General features: G+C 37.1%; 1 protein-coding gene across 1 annotated transcript; it reads right to left on the bottom strand.

Annotated features, from left to right (window-relative positions):
* Positions 1-5,631: 5,631 nt before the first annotated feature.
* LOC114267135 (plant/protein) lies at positions 5,632-9,635 on the bottom strand. Its single transcript, XM_028208130.2, has 4 exons — positions 9,196-9,635; positions 8,525-8,788; positions 6,986-7,145; positions 5,632-6,069 (listed from the first exon to the last, which is right to left on the bottom strand). The coding sequence occupies exons 1-4, from the start codon at positions 9,403-9,405 to the stop codon at positions 5,891-5,893; spliced, it is 813 nt and encodes a 270-aa protein (XP_028063931.2). The 5' UTR covers positions 9,406-9,635; the 3' UTR covers positions 5,632-5,890.
* Between the last annotated feature and the right edge of the window lie 7,591 nt (positions 9,636-17,226).

Raw genomic sequence — 17,226 nt, 5'->3', positions numbered from 1 at the left:
TAAAATAAGTGCGGGTTTGGCAATGATTTTTTTAGTTAGTTTTTTAATTTTTTTTGACTTTTTTTAATTTGAGATTTTTTTGATTATCTGGTATTTTTGTTTGGTTTTCTAACTTTTTTACTTTGTTTTGACAAATTCTTTTTTGTCTTTTTGTAATTTTTGACTTTTTAATTTTTTTTTTAATTATTTTTTGTCTTTTTATGATTTTTTAGCCCAATTCAAAAACGAAACAACCCCTAAATATTTGATATGTGGGTAAACCATGCTAAGAAAATCACAACATACATATGTTTGATTGGACGGACTAGATAAGGGGGGATTAGAATCCATCGGATTTGAGTCCCGGAACTATAAATCCCCCCGGACTATTTGGCTGGATTGAATATGTATCTTGTGTTTATTTTTTCATGGGATTAGATGTCTGGAAAGGACTATTTTTAGTAAATCCAACGTTTGGTTAGACGGACTGGATAGGATAAATGAACAAAACGCTATTTTACACAATCAAATAAATTTATTTTTAAACATATCTTTAATATTTTAATTATTTTTAGCTAGATTAAATAAAAATATATTTTATTTTATTTTTTACACAATTAAATAAATTTATTTTTTTAAATAAAATAAATAAAATATCAATAAAAATATATGTTATTTTTTTAATTAAAATTTAAAATATTATTATTTTTAAAAATAATAATAATTAAACAATGAAATTAAATAAAACATCTATTAAATTTAAATAATGAAATTAAATAAAATATAAATAAAATTTTAAAATAAAACATTAATAAAATATCTATAAAAAATTATTTTTAAAAAATTAAATAAATAAAACATCAATAAAAAGTTAAATAAAATTATTTTATTTTTAAATTGAGACATTTAAATTTTATTGAATTTTATTAAATATAATACATAATTAAATAGTAGAGGGTCAAAATAGTCATTTTACCACCTAATCCTAATAGTGGATAGTCCACCAAAAATTGTCCCATACCCCCTCTAGGACAGAATAGTCTCCCATATGGGGGATAAAGAGTCCGGCCGGACTCCATGTCCGGCGGACTAAAAAAAAAAACAAATGACAGATTGAATACTTCTCCCAAATTACAATCTGCACAATAAATAGTCTTTTCTCTTATCCCTCTAATCAAACACACTCTAAATGAATTATCCCTTCCTCCTATCTACGCAATAAAGATAAGTCACTATGTCCCATCCAAAACATTTTCCGCTACCACATAATTGAGATAGTAGAAGTTGAGAATTGTTTATCTGATCTCCAATTTTTTTATTAGCGGTAATTTGTTCAGTTGGTGGATGGCTATCACATCAAGTTAGAAATTCTATGTCTCAAATTTTTTCTTATTCCTTTGTATGACGGTCTTAACGAACATTGTTCCTCCATTTTTTCCAATAATACAATGTAAACGAGTTCCAAATATATACGACTCATAAGGCCAATCACATTCAATCTCTTTACCCATCTAAAAATTGTCAACTAGGTTCTTCTATCTACAAAATATGTAGCATGTCATTTCAATAACATAGAAATTAATCACAGAATCAAATACAAAAAAGTCAGCTTCTGGTGAGATTGTGTCCGATTTGTATAATTAATTTTTGTTACTTCTTTCTTTTTAAAAGACAAGATGGTGATCTAATACTTATTCTCTTATTCCACACATATACTGTGCTCGTGGCAGCGTACCACAGGAACATAACTGGGTTTGTTTTTGAGAAATGAAAACAGATCACTATTACATTATATTCGTATCAATCACTGCAACAGACATTTGTTTTACTAAACAAAAACCTTTTTCATGAAGAGATGCCTTGATGAATTGAGAATCACAAAAGGGATTGTTGGTATTGCTTCCTTTTACTATTTATGTTTCTGTGTTTATTTTTTGTATGCATGTACTCTCTATTGCTTTTGACTTTGCTTGATGATAGAGAAGTGGGATCAATGCTTTCTCTCTCTCTACCACCAACATTAATTCTTCCCTTTGTCCAAACTTCAACGGTTGCTTTAAGTAGTTCTCTTATGCTGTGTTTGGTTGGGGGATTTGGAAAGGGATTTGGAAAGGGAAAGGGAAAAGGTGTGTGAAACTAGGTGAAATATAGGCATGTTTTATTCACATTTCACCTACCTTTTCCATTTCCCTTTCCAAATCCCTCCCCAAATCCCCCAACCAAACACAGCATTAGAGACCTTTCTTGTTTCCCACTTCATGTACTACAATGTTGTCCGTACAGATTTAGATTCTCTCTAGCATGTTCACCAGAGGAGTCATGGTTCACGAGGTGAGAAAGGAAAAAAAAATTATAATTTCAGTTAGATGACAAAAAAAATTGTAATTTCTCACTCTCTTATTTGAATGAACAATAAATAAAAGAGAATATTGGAAAAATTCTATTTTCATACACCTAGTTACCTCAATTCACACACTTAACGAAATATTATTTTAATGAAAATTATATCCTAAATTAAAATGACTATAACGGACATCCATCAACACCCATAATATTATATCAAAATATTTTCGGTACACATCTTTTAAAAATTAAAAAAAAAAATCTTAGTTCACATCTTTTGAGTAAAAAAAACTAAACCCTAGTTTATTAATATTTGTCACTTCTTCCATTGTTTTTGACTTTTCTTGCTACACACTTTATACTTCTCTATTACTTGCAAAGTAATACTCTCATAATAAATTTCATAATGCTTTACTCTCTAGGTTTATACTCTATTATTTATATCGTTTTCTCATTAGTTCCACAATTATTTTTAATTTTGTTATAGAATGGAAGTTCAAAATCAACTAAAAATATGCCTGGTGATAACAAAAACAGTAATGAAAAGGTCAGTTTTTTCATGTAGAAGTTTTTTTTTTTTTCACGATTAATTTGGAAAACTAGTGCTGAAATATTCTATTTTATCCGAGACTACAGTGTCGAACAAATCAATATATTTTGGAACTACAATGTTGAAAAAAATAATCTATTTCGAAAACTAAGTGTCGAATTAAAAAATGAATTTCGAAAAACTAGTGCCGAATTCCCAAAATCACAGTTCTTCAAGGAAAAAACAAGGGTTTATTCTAATTTGTTAATGCACTCGACGGAGAAAACGAAATGGTACCAAATGGGATAACAAAATTGTAACAAAATAATAGTTACCTTCAACAGATTTCATAACTAGAGTGTCGAATGGAGGAGGTGGGTCTTTCAATTGATTATTTCCATTGATTCATGTATGTTTATTCACTAATTCATAGTTGATTTCACTTTCTTCAATGGAGGGTCTTAGGTCTTCAGTCTCTTCAATGGAGTTTCCTTCATTGTGAATCAAAATAAGACAGACCGTTGCTCTTCAATTTTGACTAGGTGCGTGGAAAAAGGGTTGAGGTAGTGTGTGTACAAGATACGAGTTAAGGGTGTGATTGTAATAATTGATGTGTGGAATGAGAACAAAAATTAATAATCAAATTACTAAGTATGTGCACTGAAAAAAGATATGTACTGAGGTAAATAGATGTGTGGAAATAGAATTTTCCGAATACTTATGTCATTTAATTTTATTTACTTCGTAGTTATAAGGGTAATTTATGCTCTATTTGTTTGAGCAGAAAACATTTTTTCCGGAATTTTTTTTCTACAAAATGTTTTTTGGAGAAAATATTGTTTTATATTTGGTGGTGGTGTTGATGGAACGAAGGTGGAGGTGGTGGCATGGTGGTGGGGCCACGGTGGTGATGGCGGCAGCGACGGTGATGGTGATTATGGCCATGGTGATGATGGTGTGGTGATGGAGGTGAGAGTGAGTGGTGGTGGTGGTGGTGGTGGTGGTGGTGGTAACATTAGTAAAATTTTAATCCGAAAAATATTTTCTACCTTTTAATAGTGAAAAATATTTTCTATCCAAATAAGTTTATTTTTCAGTGACCATGAAAAATATTTCCTGGTAACTTTCGTTTTTCATTGTACCAAATGCCAAAAAATACGAAAAATAATTTTTAGAAAATATTTTATGCCCAAACAAACGGAGCGTTGGGAATTTTAAATTTTTATATAAGAGCAATTTTGATTTGACACCAAATCTTTCCACTTTTAGTGACCCAAAAAAAAAAAACTCCAGTTTCATAGAATTTATCTTCCTTACCATTTCTCATGTTTAATCATCAAAACAAGTGATGAAATCTCTCTCTCTCTCTCTATTTATTTTCTTTCTCACCAAAACCGTCAATACAAACTGGTAGTTAGAGCATTTTTAGGCATTTTGCCTACCATCGTCAAAGAATGGAGCACCAATAGGATAGGCAAGTATTTTGCCTCACTCTCTCTTGGTTAGAGCTACTACATTAGGACAACTTTGAAGGCTAAGCAAACCAATTTCAGGAATAGAGTACTATTAGAGTAAACACAAGACAAAGTTGTCAAGTAAAATACATAATGTACTTTCTTTCTAATATACTTTTGTTTGGAAAAATTCCTGTTAGTGTTGAAGTTGCACTTAAATGATTGGAATAAAGATCTTCATTCTAATATACAAAGTTGCAACACATCATTGACAATCAAAATCTTGCTTAATCGGCCTATTGGCCTCGGCCCTCCACCTTTGTTACATTAATTTGAAATTTGTCTTGCCTATTATTGTTACATTAATTTGAAATTTAAAACCTTGCTTAATCGGCCTATTGGCCTCAGCCCTCCACCTTTATAAAAGGCCCCTTACAGTACTTTGAGTATATAGTAAATACAAAACACCTCACAATAAAGAGATATATACAAATGTCCCTCACAAGTAGCTAAATAGTACTAACTACAGTTTTGAAAAACTCAACCCAACTTATTTGACTTGGTTGCTTAAAATGAGAGGGTCTCGCAACAAGTCATCTTTAAATAGTCAATTCCTCATATTAATTTTTTCTTGTTCACTTCCCTCTGATCAAGCAGACCACTTCTCTTGGGCTTCCTAAGAGTTTAGTTTCATAAGGTTCACCATATGCCAAGACAAGATTAAAGGATTTGCAATTTTTACATCTCTTGGGCCTCCAAAGGGTTTCAACCTTAATTACATAAGGTTTACCATAATCCAAGACAAAATTGAAGGATTTGGAGGTATCATACAAAAGATTGGATTTCAACACACATCAGCGCAAAGATGAGTCTAGTCCTAGATTGTGTAGCTAAAGCCATGTACATAGTCTTGCCAATAACTAGCAACAAAACTCAAACCCTCTACAGTCCATAGCTCAAGTGGCACTCTCTCTCTCTCTCTCTCTCTCTCTCTCTCTCTCTCTCTCTCTCTCTCTACACAACTGCACTATACACCATATTTTCTTTTTGACACCTAGACTACACCTATTTTTCTTTTCTTTATTCTCTAGTTCTTGTTGAGTATAGAAACTAGAATATTAAGTTGAATATAGGAATTAGAATATTTTTTTATTTTGATTGTAGGAATCTCTTCTTGTTTATATTGTTTCCTAAAATTGTATCATGAATATATTATATATACATGGCCTCTACCTCATTCAAGATAAGCCAATTCAATTCTTTTCATTCTATTGTTCTAGGCTCACCTTACGAGTTTATACTTTCTACTCCAACACTCTCAACTGATACTGGCAAACATAAACATCTTTAATCTATTTCAAGATGAAGGAACATTACATGATACTTTAGTCTCTACTAGTATTATAGCTCAACCCAGATGATTTAAGCAGTCAACGTATAAATGATTTGAACCAATTTCATATGACTAAAATAAAAGAAATTTACTCATACAAGACTATAAACAATGACACAGACATGGGGATAAAATTGGTACACCCAAAAGAGGAAACAAGAGTGCTCACCCTTCAAGTAGTGTCTGAGTCATTCAAGGCCATTTAGTGAATTCAAACACACTGAAGACAATGTTAATTCCAGTGGGGATTTGCCACACAAAGAGCAAGACATTCAACACATTCAATGCAATATGGAGATTTCTGGCTGTCTCACTCCCCTTCTGCATTGCTGGTACAAGAGCTGCAGCTGCTGCCCACAGGACTGTTATCCCTGTTCCCTCAAAATTGATCCAACAAAATCAGGTCAGTTAACTATAAACGCAAAATATACTCCTACATGTCAGCACAGGCGAGCACAATCTCTAGTAAAAATAATGAAGATATCAGCGAATGAGGATAATTTGGATGAGCCCTCCCGTGTGACATGCACATTCTAATTTTCTGCGATTTAATGTTGTACTTAGACTAAATCATAAATGAAAACAAAATCCCACTTAGACATGGAATTGAAACTCGTACATGTCAACACGGTGAGGCCCAACAACTGCCGTATCTCGAAACCTTCCAGGCGGAAATTTCAGTTTACGATTTGGAGATTATGTTGCAGCTCAACAAGCAGATCCAGTTCATTATAATCAAAATGATAATGAAGTTATGGATTCTGAAGATGACCATCTATAGTGAAAGTAATGAAGGTACCACCAAATGAAGATAATTCTGATGGGCCCTCCCATGCGACATGTGCATTCTGGGTACTTTTCTGTGATTTAATGTTGTAAGTAGGCTAACTCATACATTTAACTAAACCCTACTAAGTGTTGGAATTGAGACCACTAAAACTTGGAATTGGAACTAGAGAATATATTAGGTGAATCTTTAAACTAGTATGATTTCCAATTCCAATTTCAAGATGTGAATTTCATTATGGGAAAAAGCTATTCTTACAAAAAAATCACAGAGTCTTCCACCACGTGAGGTGACAGTAACATTTTTGCAATTAACAGCCATCTTGATGGCTTCTTTGTTTCAAAATAATAGGCCCACAATGCAGCCACATCATTTTGTATAAGATTTCTATTTGTGCAACATTACTCTTTGTACTATCAAACACGGCCTAAATTAACACAACAAAGTGTTGTCATAGTCTTTTTTTGGTCTATGTTATGGAATGGGAAGATGATAATTACCTGTCCCTGCAAATAAATGAGGTCCTGGGAATAGCTTTCCTGTCCTGATCCAAGTGTCAAGTCCTCCACAAACTGCCTCTAACACACCAAATCCCAGCAGTATTGAACCTGCATTGAAGTGTCTGTCCCTATACGACCCTTTTATCAACTCCTTCCTTTCCTGAATCATGAGAAATCAACAATTGTGATACACATTTCTTTATCAGTCAGCTTTACAAGATAGACAATTTCTAGCATATCCACTAAATTGTGTAGAAACTATTGAGTGCTACAAGTGCTCAAACCAACCTTGGCAATAACATCAAAATTCATTGTCTTACAACTAAGGCACAAGATTCCTCGTCCCCAAAATCCCAAGTCGCCCTCTCTCTCTCAAAATTCCAATGTTTTAAAATTTTCACTTTCATTAGATCGAACAGTTGGAGTGCATTGGGGACAGGGCACATGGATTTTCGGGATGGATCCATGGCGAGGGACCAATAGCGGTCCAAGATTCTTTGAAACCTTAGAATAAGCAACAAAACGAGGCCTTATTTCATGGCCTTCAAAAAATAGGATTTTCACCAATAAGAATTTTTTTTTTTTTTTTTTTTGAATTTTATTATAAATTAGGTGCCCTGATGATTAAGCCACCTCTGTCAAGGAGTATTTGTCCAACTGAAGCCCAAAAGTAGTGACCTAAGAGCATCCCTATCAGTTCCCTTATAATAGCTTTTTGCTATTATAAGGGGTTAATTCCTCAGAAATTTTTCTCCAGCAGATCCCTTATACCATCCCTTAAATTTAGGATTGCTACAGTAACTCTCTATTTATAGGGAGTCACCGTAACCTTATATCTGATAAATTCTTATTTTATTTCGTTGAGGGCATGAAAGGGAAGTCCCCTTCATGTCCCCCGGATGTCTGTGAGTGCCCGGTAACTGAAGAAGAAAAATGTCCAAAAATGACCTAACCGGTCGACCTCCACTGTTTGTTTTCCTCTACTGTGCTGCTGGTGTTTGGTACGCTGCCCAAAAATGCCCAAAAGTACCTTGGTTGGCTTTTCATTATTTTATTATTAAAAAAATATTTAAATTTAAAAATAATTAAAAATATTATTTTAATAGAATAGAGAAAGAGTAAGGAGTTTGATGGGGAAAATAAATAAAAAAGTAATTCCTAAAATGGGGAATAAATTTTTTAATAATATTTTAGGATAAAATTTAAGTAAACTGATAGGGATACTCTAAGAAGTACAAACATTTCTACGAATGTAGCACACAACACAACACTTGTCGAACACTTGCTGACACCTGTCACATACGTCCAAACATGTCCAATTATTTTTAAAAAATTTCTAGACTCAAACACACTTCAAACAATTGGAGAACACGCTCCAAAAATACAATAATTGTATATCCTATACATGTCATATAATAAATATATAAAATTATATACTTTGGATGTGTCACTCACATGTTGTGTCCTACAATTTCTTACAAATTGTCATGTCAGTGGGTCAGTGCTTCTTATGTAGTGAGCTTAGAAATGCAGGGATACCTCAGTGAGTTGTTGAATCTTGGCTTGGACAGGGGATGGTGGAGGGGGTTCCACAGGGGTACCTTCTGGTGTGACTGCAACAGACTTGACTTGCTTCTTGAGTTCATTGATCTCATCCTGTGTTGTTCGAACTCGACGCCACTGCCAGCCCAAATAACCAGACCAGAGAGTAAACACAAACAAGCCACTCATCACAATTGGATGAATAAGAGCAAATGTTCTTCCCTCCAAAATCCCAAACTCTCCACCAACAGCAAGTGCATCCTGCATTCAATTAACCACCAACCCACAAAAAATAGCAATTCAAGTCAACCACTGAAGATGAATTGTCTGTCTAATTTGGTTCTACGTAGTTTTAATCTTATCAATTTTTCCAATTAATTTCTCACATTGTATCAATTTAGTCTAATTGATAACATCTGTCAATAAATTAGATAGTAATCAATAGCAAAATGACACATTCAAAAGAAAATGAAAGACTTTCTAAAGGAGCGTCATCAGTTGAATTAAACAGAAACAATGTGAAAGAAATCAAGAGTTAAAATTAATGCAATCTAAACTACAAAACTAAATTGACATAAAAAAACAAACTACAAGAATTATAAGCATAATTTACCCTATACATATATAGAACTAGTTAGCTAGTGGCATAGAGATTGAATTGGACTTGCCTTTGGGTCAATGAAGAAGGGAATTGCCAATGCTGTGAGAGGAAGAGAAGCTGATTCGAAGTGTTGAATGGTGTCAGTGAAGAGTTTTGGGGGGTTGTGTGAGGGAATGGAGAGGTGTTGCTTACTTGGGTTGGAGAGAATTGGGGGTATTGAGTGGGTTTTTGGGGGTGGTAGAATTGGGAGTTTTAGAAGGGTGGGTGTGGCTGCCATGCTCTGCTTTTCTGATGAGAGAGAGAGAGACAGAGAGAGAGAGAGAAGTGAAAAAGATAAGGAAGTGAAGTGAGACTTCTAGATGGGGCTTTCCTTCCCACTGGTTCGCTCTTGTGCTCCTCTAGCTTAGCTGCAAAATGGGCCCCCCTCCACAGAAAGGCCTTCTATGAATGAATGTAAGGACTGACTGATCAACCTTGGGCTGTCCTAAATGGTTGGGTGAGTATTCTACCCACAAAATTAGTAGGGTTTTTTTATAGATCGGTCTCAATAATATAATATATTTTTTTATTAGATTTTAAGTTTTTATTTCATGTATTAGAAAGTTTTATTTTTTATTCCAATTTTACCCTTGCTATTATGAATTATGTGGTTCTATTTAATTCTCTCTCTCTCCCCCCCTAATGTTGTGTTTGGTTGAGGGATTTGGGGAGGAATTTAGAAATAGAAAGGGAAAAGGTGTGTGAAACTAGGTGAAATATAGGCATGTTTTATTTACATTTCACCTACATTTTCCATTTCTCTTTCCAAATCCCTCCCCAAATCCCCCAACCAAACACAGCATAAAGGATCTGCTTTTTGAAAAGTATCTCATGCACTGCTATGTTGCAAAAGCCATTGATTGCTCCATTGTAATGTTGGGCGGAGATAAAGGGGTCGCAGCGTTGACGGTGGTGAGGAAGTTTGTGACGAAGACTCGGCAATCAAATAGTTGTTTGTTGATGTTGGTGAACATGAGACCTGCCTCTGTGGCCCTTGGATTTGAGAGAGATAAGGTTAGATCTGAGAAAGATCAAGAAAATCGACATGAACGGAGATGAGTTTGTCGACATTGACAAGTTCGCAGCTCTATATCAATTAATAATGGACAAGCGAAACGAAAAAGAAGACATGAAAAAGGCGTTCAGGATGTTAGATCAGAACTGTGATAGGTTCATATAGGTATTTTCAATGTCGACTCCTATCTTGTTTAAATCAATGATAAATTTATCAGTAAATTTGTTGAATATGTTTGTTTTTATATAAAACTTGATAACTAAACAGTGATAAATTTATCATTTGTAATAGTAATTTTCATTTTGTAATTTATTTTTTTTACAAACAACCAGTGATAAATTTATCATTGAATCTAACATCGTCATTGCCACCATCTTCCTTCATAAATTTATCATTTCTTATGGTGATGATTAAATTTTCCTTCTGTATTTTTTTTTGCAACAGCCAGTGATAAATTTATCACTGAATGTATTTCTGATTCTTGTGTTGGTTTGTAATGGTGATTGCTGCTTGATTTTCCTTCTGTAATTTTTTTCAAACAAACAGTGATTAATTTATCATTGAATCTGATTTTTTATTCTTTGTCTTGATCTGTGAATGTGGAAAATAATGAGAACTATTTTTTGATAATGGCTTCTCGTCTCTCTCCTCCATTCTCTTCATAATTTTTCTTCTTATTTTCTTTTGTCGCCACTAGATCTGAGGAGAAGGTGGTGGTAGTAGTGAAAAGATGAAAAATGGATAAAACAAATATTGTTGGAGGTCGAAGGATAGTGGCAACGGTGGAGGTTGCCGAAGGTGATCATCAGAGGTTACTAGAAGCTATCGTCGGCGATCGGAAATTATTAACAATGGCTGGAAGGGGCGATGACCAATCATGGCAGTGACATGTGCACAAAGTAGAAAAGTCAAACGTGTGGGTTATCAAGGGTAAAATTAGAAGGTGGGCTAAATTATTTTGGAACAAGATCTCATGGGTATTAAGTCCAATCCAAAGGACCGGCCCGTAACTCTCCCTAATTATTATATAAGATTCAATTTTTGAGGTTAGATTATAAGAAGTATATATATATATATATATATATATATATATTGTGAGTTCTCTAGTTTTTGTGTGAATAATCTGTCTTTAACTGGACCTGGGAAGAAATTAGTCAAGGTGCGCGTCCCTTATTTAAAAAAAAAAAAATTAAAAATTGACTGATCAGAAATGACTCTACGGCTACGAGAACATTCATGAAGTTTCATGTTTGGTTTAATTTTTAAAAATTTGTTTTAAAAATATTTTTAACAAAATTGAAAAATTGGGAATTGGGCAGATATGATAACTTCCAGGAGTAAACTCTGCGATGAAGTCTGCCAAAGATTGGGCTTTTACTGCGGTTCTAGGTTGGAACTTGACGTCGAATTGTCCCAGCTCTACTGCCCACTTCAAAATTCGCCCAGAAAAGTTCGCCCTCTCAAACAAAGTTTTTAGTGGGAAAGCTGTGAGGACGACTATGGTGTGGGCATGAAAGTAGTGTGCCAATTTCCTGGAGGCCATTATCAAGGCTAATGTCAGTTTTTCCAGTGGCAAATACCTTGTTTCAGCTCCTAGCAATGTCTTGCTGACATAATAGATGGGCAGATGTTGAATTCCTTCCGTACGGACCAACACTGCGCTAATTGCGTGCTGAGAGACTGCAAGGTATAGGAAAAGTTCTTCTCCTGGTATTAGGGTGACCAGCAATGGTGGAGAAGACATGTATTCTTTCAGGCTTTCCAGTGCTTGGTCGCATTCTTCGTCCCATTCGAACTTAGCTTTCAAAGCTTGAAAGAATGGTCGTAGTCTGTCTGACGATCGGCTTATGAACCGATTGAGTGCAGCTACCATGCCGGTGAGATGCTACACTTCTTTTACTGAGTTTGGTCTCTTTAAATCCTGGATTGCTTTGATCTGGGAAGGGTCTGCTTCTATACCCCGGTTGGTCACAAGGAAGCCTAGGAATTTGCCAGATCCTACTCCGAATGCACACTTGGATGCATTGAGGCGCAACTTGTGTTTTTTTAGGATTTCAAACATCTCTCCTAGGTCCTTGAGATGATTATTTTCATCCTTGCTTTTGACCACCATGTCGTCGATGTAAGCCTCCATCGTTCTTCCTAACAATGGTTCAAACATCTTGGTGACCATTCGTTGGAATGTTGCCCCTGCGTTTTTCAGGCCAAAGGGCATGACCTTGTAACAATATAGTCCTCTCGGAGTTGTAAAGGATGTGACCTCCTGGTCTGGTTCATGCATGGCGATTTGGTGATAGCCTCTGTATGCATCCAGAAAGCTAAGTCGGTTGTGCCCCGCCGTTAAGTCTACCAGTTGATCTATCCGTGGTAGAGGAAAGCTGTCTTTTGGGCACGCCTTGTTGACTGTTTTGTAGTCGACGCAGACACGCCATTTTCCATTCTTCTTTGGCACTACGACCGTGTTGGAGATCCATTTTGGGTAGTGCACCTCTCTAATTGCTCTTGCCTCCAGCAGGTTACCTACTTCTTCCGCTACTATTTCGGTATGGTGAAGTGCCGATCTGCGAGTGCGCTAAATGATTAGTCTGGCGGATGGGTGGACATTGAGTTGGTGACAGATAAAGTTTGGATCAATACCTGGCATGTCGTAGGGTGTCCAGGCGAACACTTCGATGTTAGAGGTTAAGAATTCCAAGACCTCTAATCTCTCAGTGCTGGACAACGACGAACCGAACAAAAAGAACTTATCCGGGTTCTTTTCATCTATTTTTACCTCTACCAAGTCCTCCACTGCTTTCTGATCCGCCGCTTTGTCGACATCTGCGAATAGCTCATTACTCTCAGGTTCTTCCACCGAATGAACGTATCCTTTGGCAGCGCGGCTGCCATTCACCGTGACGAAGCATTGCTTCGACATGATCTGATCTCCATAGACTTCTTCAATTACATCGGTGTCGTTGGGGAACCGCATTACTTGGTGGTAGGATGACGCCACCGATCGCATGGCATGCAGCCATGTTCTGCCCAAGATGATGTTGTAAGTGGAGGGGACCTTCAATACCCAGAACTCCACTTGTTTCGTCACGCTTCCTGCTCTAACTGGAAGAATTATTTTGCCGATGGGCCATTCTGGCATAGAGTTGAATCCAATTAGGAGTGATACAGCAAGCGCCAAGTCTTTGTCTTGTAGCTTTAGTTGTCTAAATGTTTTCGTAGTACATGATTTCACATGAACTACCCTGGTCAATCAAAATCCGCTTGACGTCAAAATTTTTGACTCGGGGAGTGACGACCAGGGCATCATTGTGAGGGCAATATATTCGTTCTAAGTCTTTATCCGAAAAAGACATGACATTTGTTGCCTCTGTCTTCCCCTTCTTGGTGGCAGGTTGGGCACTTAGCACCTCTCTTAAGTGTTCAGCCTTTTTGATTGATCCTTTGAGCTCGCATACACGCTCAGGTTCAAAGACTCCATGTATCACATTGATAACGCCTTGAGGTGGGGCGTCGACTAGCATCCCGTTGGGGTTATTGTGATCTTGGGGGGGCTGGTTGCGTCCCTCCTTCAATGTACTTATCCAAGTGTCCTGCTGCCACCAACTCCTCTAGGTGTTGTCTCAATGGCGTGCAATTCTCAGTGCGGTGTCCCTTTTCTTTATGGAAGGTGCACCGTGATCTTTCGTCATAGTCCTTCTGCGCTTCCCCTAGTTTGGCTGGCCATCTGACAAAAGGCTCATCTCTTATTTCACTTAGAATTCGGTAGATCGGTTTCTTAAATACCGTGGTTATGGCTGTGCGGACCCTCAACCATCTTTTATCTGGGTCCTCTCCGTTGTCTCGCCTGCCACGTCCGTTTCTATTCTGTCGGTCTACTGCATTGACCTTCGCTGAGGTCTTCTTTTCTGGTACTGTGGTCGCCCCAGATTTTGCTTTGGCACGTGCGCCATCCTCTTCTACCCTGATGTGCTGATGCACTCTTTCCATCAAGGCTTCCATGGTGAGGGGCGGCGTCATGGTGATTAAGTCCCTTAGTCTGTTCCCGACTGGAAGGCCTCTTTTATACTGTGCAATGGCGAGATTGGTGGGGCAGTCCCCAATCTGATTGAATGTCTCCCAGTAGCGACTATTGTAGGATCTTAGGGTTTCTTTATTGCACATGTCGATCCACCGAGGTTTTAGTGTTCGTTCGGAACCTTGTTACGAAGGCCTCTGCCAATTGCGCCCAAGAGGCTATGCTGCCCTCTGGAAGTTTCTCGAACCCAAGTCAAGCCTAGGTCGCCAAGGCTAGATGGGAAGAGTATGCACATTAAGGCCTCGTTTCGCCTGTATACAACCATGACCTGGCGAAAGTGGCTCAAGTTTGAGTAAGGGTCCGTCTTCCCTTCATATGTAGTGAATTTGGGCTGAAGGAAGCCTGATAGTAGGGGCACGTTTTCAATCGCCGGAACAAACGGCGAAGTCTGCAACCTTGCTAATGCTTTGTCCGTTGGTTCGTAGGCAGGGCGCGGTATTGGCATTCCAACCTTGACGCTTCCATGCGTCCGAGGAGCCAACCGCTGTAAGGCAGAAACTCTGTGTGGATCCCGTGCCCTGGCATCCTCCTTGCATCGTGCTTTTTCTTCGAGCACGGTTCGTAAGTCGGATGATTTGGGTAACTCCGTCTGTCTAGATCTGGTTTGGTGCGTATGTGAGGACCAATACGTGCTTCCTTCAGTGTATGATCTTTCAGATCTCGTCTTCTCAGACCTGGAGTGACGAGTTCTGGAAGACCTGGATTGAGTATCGCCTGTCCTGAGGCTTCTACTCTCTCCTTGCGAGGGTGTGGTATTCCTACTACGATTTTCTGAGTGGCGAGGGGGCGTCTTGTTTTTGCGCCCCTCTCCTGTCATCACTTCTTTGTTCTTTATCTGGCGCTTTAAGGCCTCCATGTCCGCCGCCATCTTCCTTATCAATTCGTCTTACTCCTTCACGCGGTCCTCCAGAACTTGAGAATCAATCCTCCGCCTTTGCCTATCAGGACTTTGTGAACAAGAGTGACGGGGGCTGTAAGTTCGTCTTCCCCTAGTATCTCTCCTGGGGTTATGTCGTTGGGACTCCAAGTCCGCCATGGGAGGGATAGAAGGTAATCCTTCACACCTGGCCCCCCCATCTGGTGTTTGCCCGTCGATGGCGGACTGTGGTAATTCTTCATTGTGCGCCATTGTTCTTCAAGAGGCAAAGCTTGATCAAGAGGTTTTGTCCTGTCTGTTATTCCCACAAACGGCGCCAATTGTACGGGAAAGAAATAAACCTTCTCGTATAATCCTGTTGATCAAGTCTGCACTCCTCTGTACGTCGTCGCTTTATCACCTGAAAACACAAACGTGAGCTAGCTGGCGGGTGTATGCCGGAAACCTCTCCGATGCCTAAGTCAGTAAGCTTGACAAATAGACAAAAGCTCTGTGTATTCAAAAAGCAAAGTTGTGTGTTACCTCTCTAAAGGTGATGTTTGTGAGCTTTTATGGGTTTCGTGTGGCACAATCCTAATAGGACTTCTACTCCTCCATGCAGAGTCCTCCTAGGATTCATACTCCTGAAAAATAATGCTTATCCTTTAACACCCCCCTCACTGCTTAAACCAAGTGAGATGGTTTTTACCATGGCCGAACTCCAACATGACCGAAGTAATCATGGTTATGCTGAGCCGCAGAGTAGGCCGAACTATCCTTAGTTCGGTTCTTCCTTTTACTCCTCCTTATCTCGGTGCTCTCATGTACAAACCATGGTGTGTTTAGACCGAGCTACCGAGTAGCAAGGTTCTGACCGTTCTAACCACAATACGCCATAATCGGACTAACTCTGAGACTGGCCTAACTCCAAGTCGCTTCCGGACCGGAGTAACTTTACATTTCTCTCGGGCTGGAGTAATTTTTTACCTCTCTTGGGCCGGAGTAACTTTACGGCCTTTTTACCCAGCCCTTCGTACTTTGGGCCATAATGACCATCTCATAGCTCGGCCCAATTTTCACAAAAATTACCCTCTCACAAGGAAATAATTGTATAAATAAATAAATGAATTAAATGTTAAAAAGACTTTAAAAATAACAAATACTTAACAAGTTAAATTTCAATATTTTCCTTTTTTCTTTTTCTTTTTTTCAAGAAGAAGATATTGCACAAGTTGAAAATTACATTTTTAGCATTTTGATGAATTTACCATAGACAAGGCTCTAAACAAGTCGAGTAAATTGTTTAAAAATTGACTTGAAAACTTAATAAATTATAAAATGTGTTCAAATTTAATTTGTTGTTTGAATCAAGTAGATTACGAGCTAAACTTGAGTTGATTCCATTTATAACGCCAAGGATGAAGTATCACATTTAACTTCCACACGCCACCAAAAATATCAGACCCAATGTTGAAACTGCTGCTTACAACAAGGTCATGGAGAAGAAATGGGTAAGAAGCCTAAACTTCCATCTTTTTGTAAAAGTTGATTCTCATAATTCAAATCCGCGTTACAAGGTCAGCTACAAATATCATTTGTCATCATGTCACGTTATGACACCAACAATTAACATTTTCTAAGGTTAAAAAGAAGTTAACTAGAGTAACACTATTAACCAAATGATTGGATATCTTGTACATCATGTCACAATTTCAAATTTTAATCCCTTTCCCTCTCCGAATAAATGTAATACTATGATGTTCTTTATCATAAATAATAAACAAATGAAGAATAGCTAATAAGTTCAAAAACCAAGTAATAGAAATTATTATGAAGTTGACACATTTTTATTTGGATAAATTATAAATACACCTCTTGAGATTTGCTTAAAGTATAGATTGGTTTGAAAAATTACAAATACCTCTTTGTTAGAATTTTTTATTTAACAGAATTAACTAAAAAAATAAAATTCATAATTGCTCTCCTAAATAATAATAAATTACATGAATTATAAATTGAAACATATTTCTAACATTATTAAAAACTGTTAATTGACTTGATGATTTATTAATAAAATGGGCGATTTGTTATGAAATTAGAAATCTCAGGGGGTGGA

Source organism: Camellia sinensis, chromosome 5, assembly GCF_055761805.1.
Source record: "Camellia sinensis isolate YWXY chromosome 5, ASM5576180v1, whole genome shotgun sequence".
In the NCBI taxonomy this organism is placed as follows: Eukaryota; Viridiplantae; Streptophyta; class Magnoliopsida; order Ericales; family Theaceae; genus Camellia; species Camellia sinensis.
Note: the sequence above shows the minus strand (reverse complement) of the source record. Positions and strands in the feature narration are given on the sequence as shown.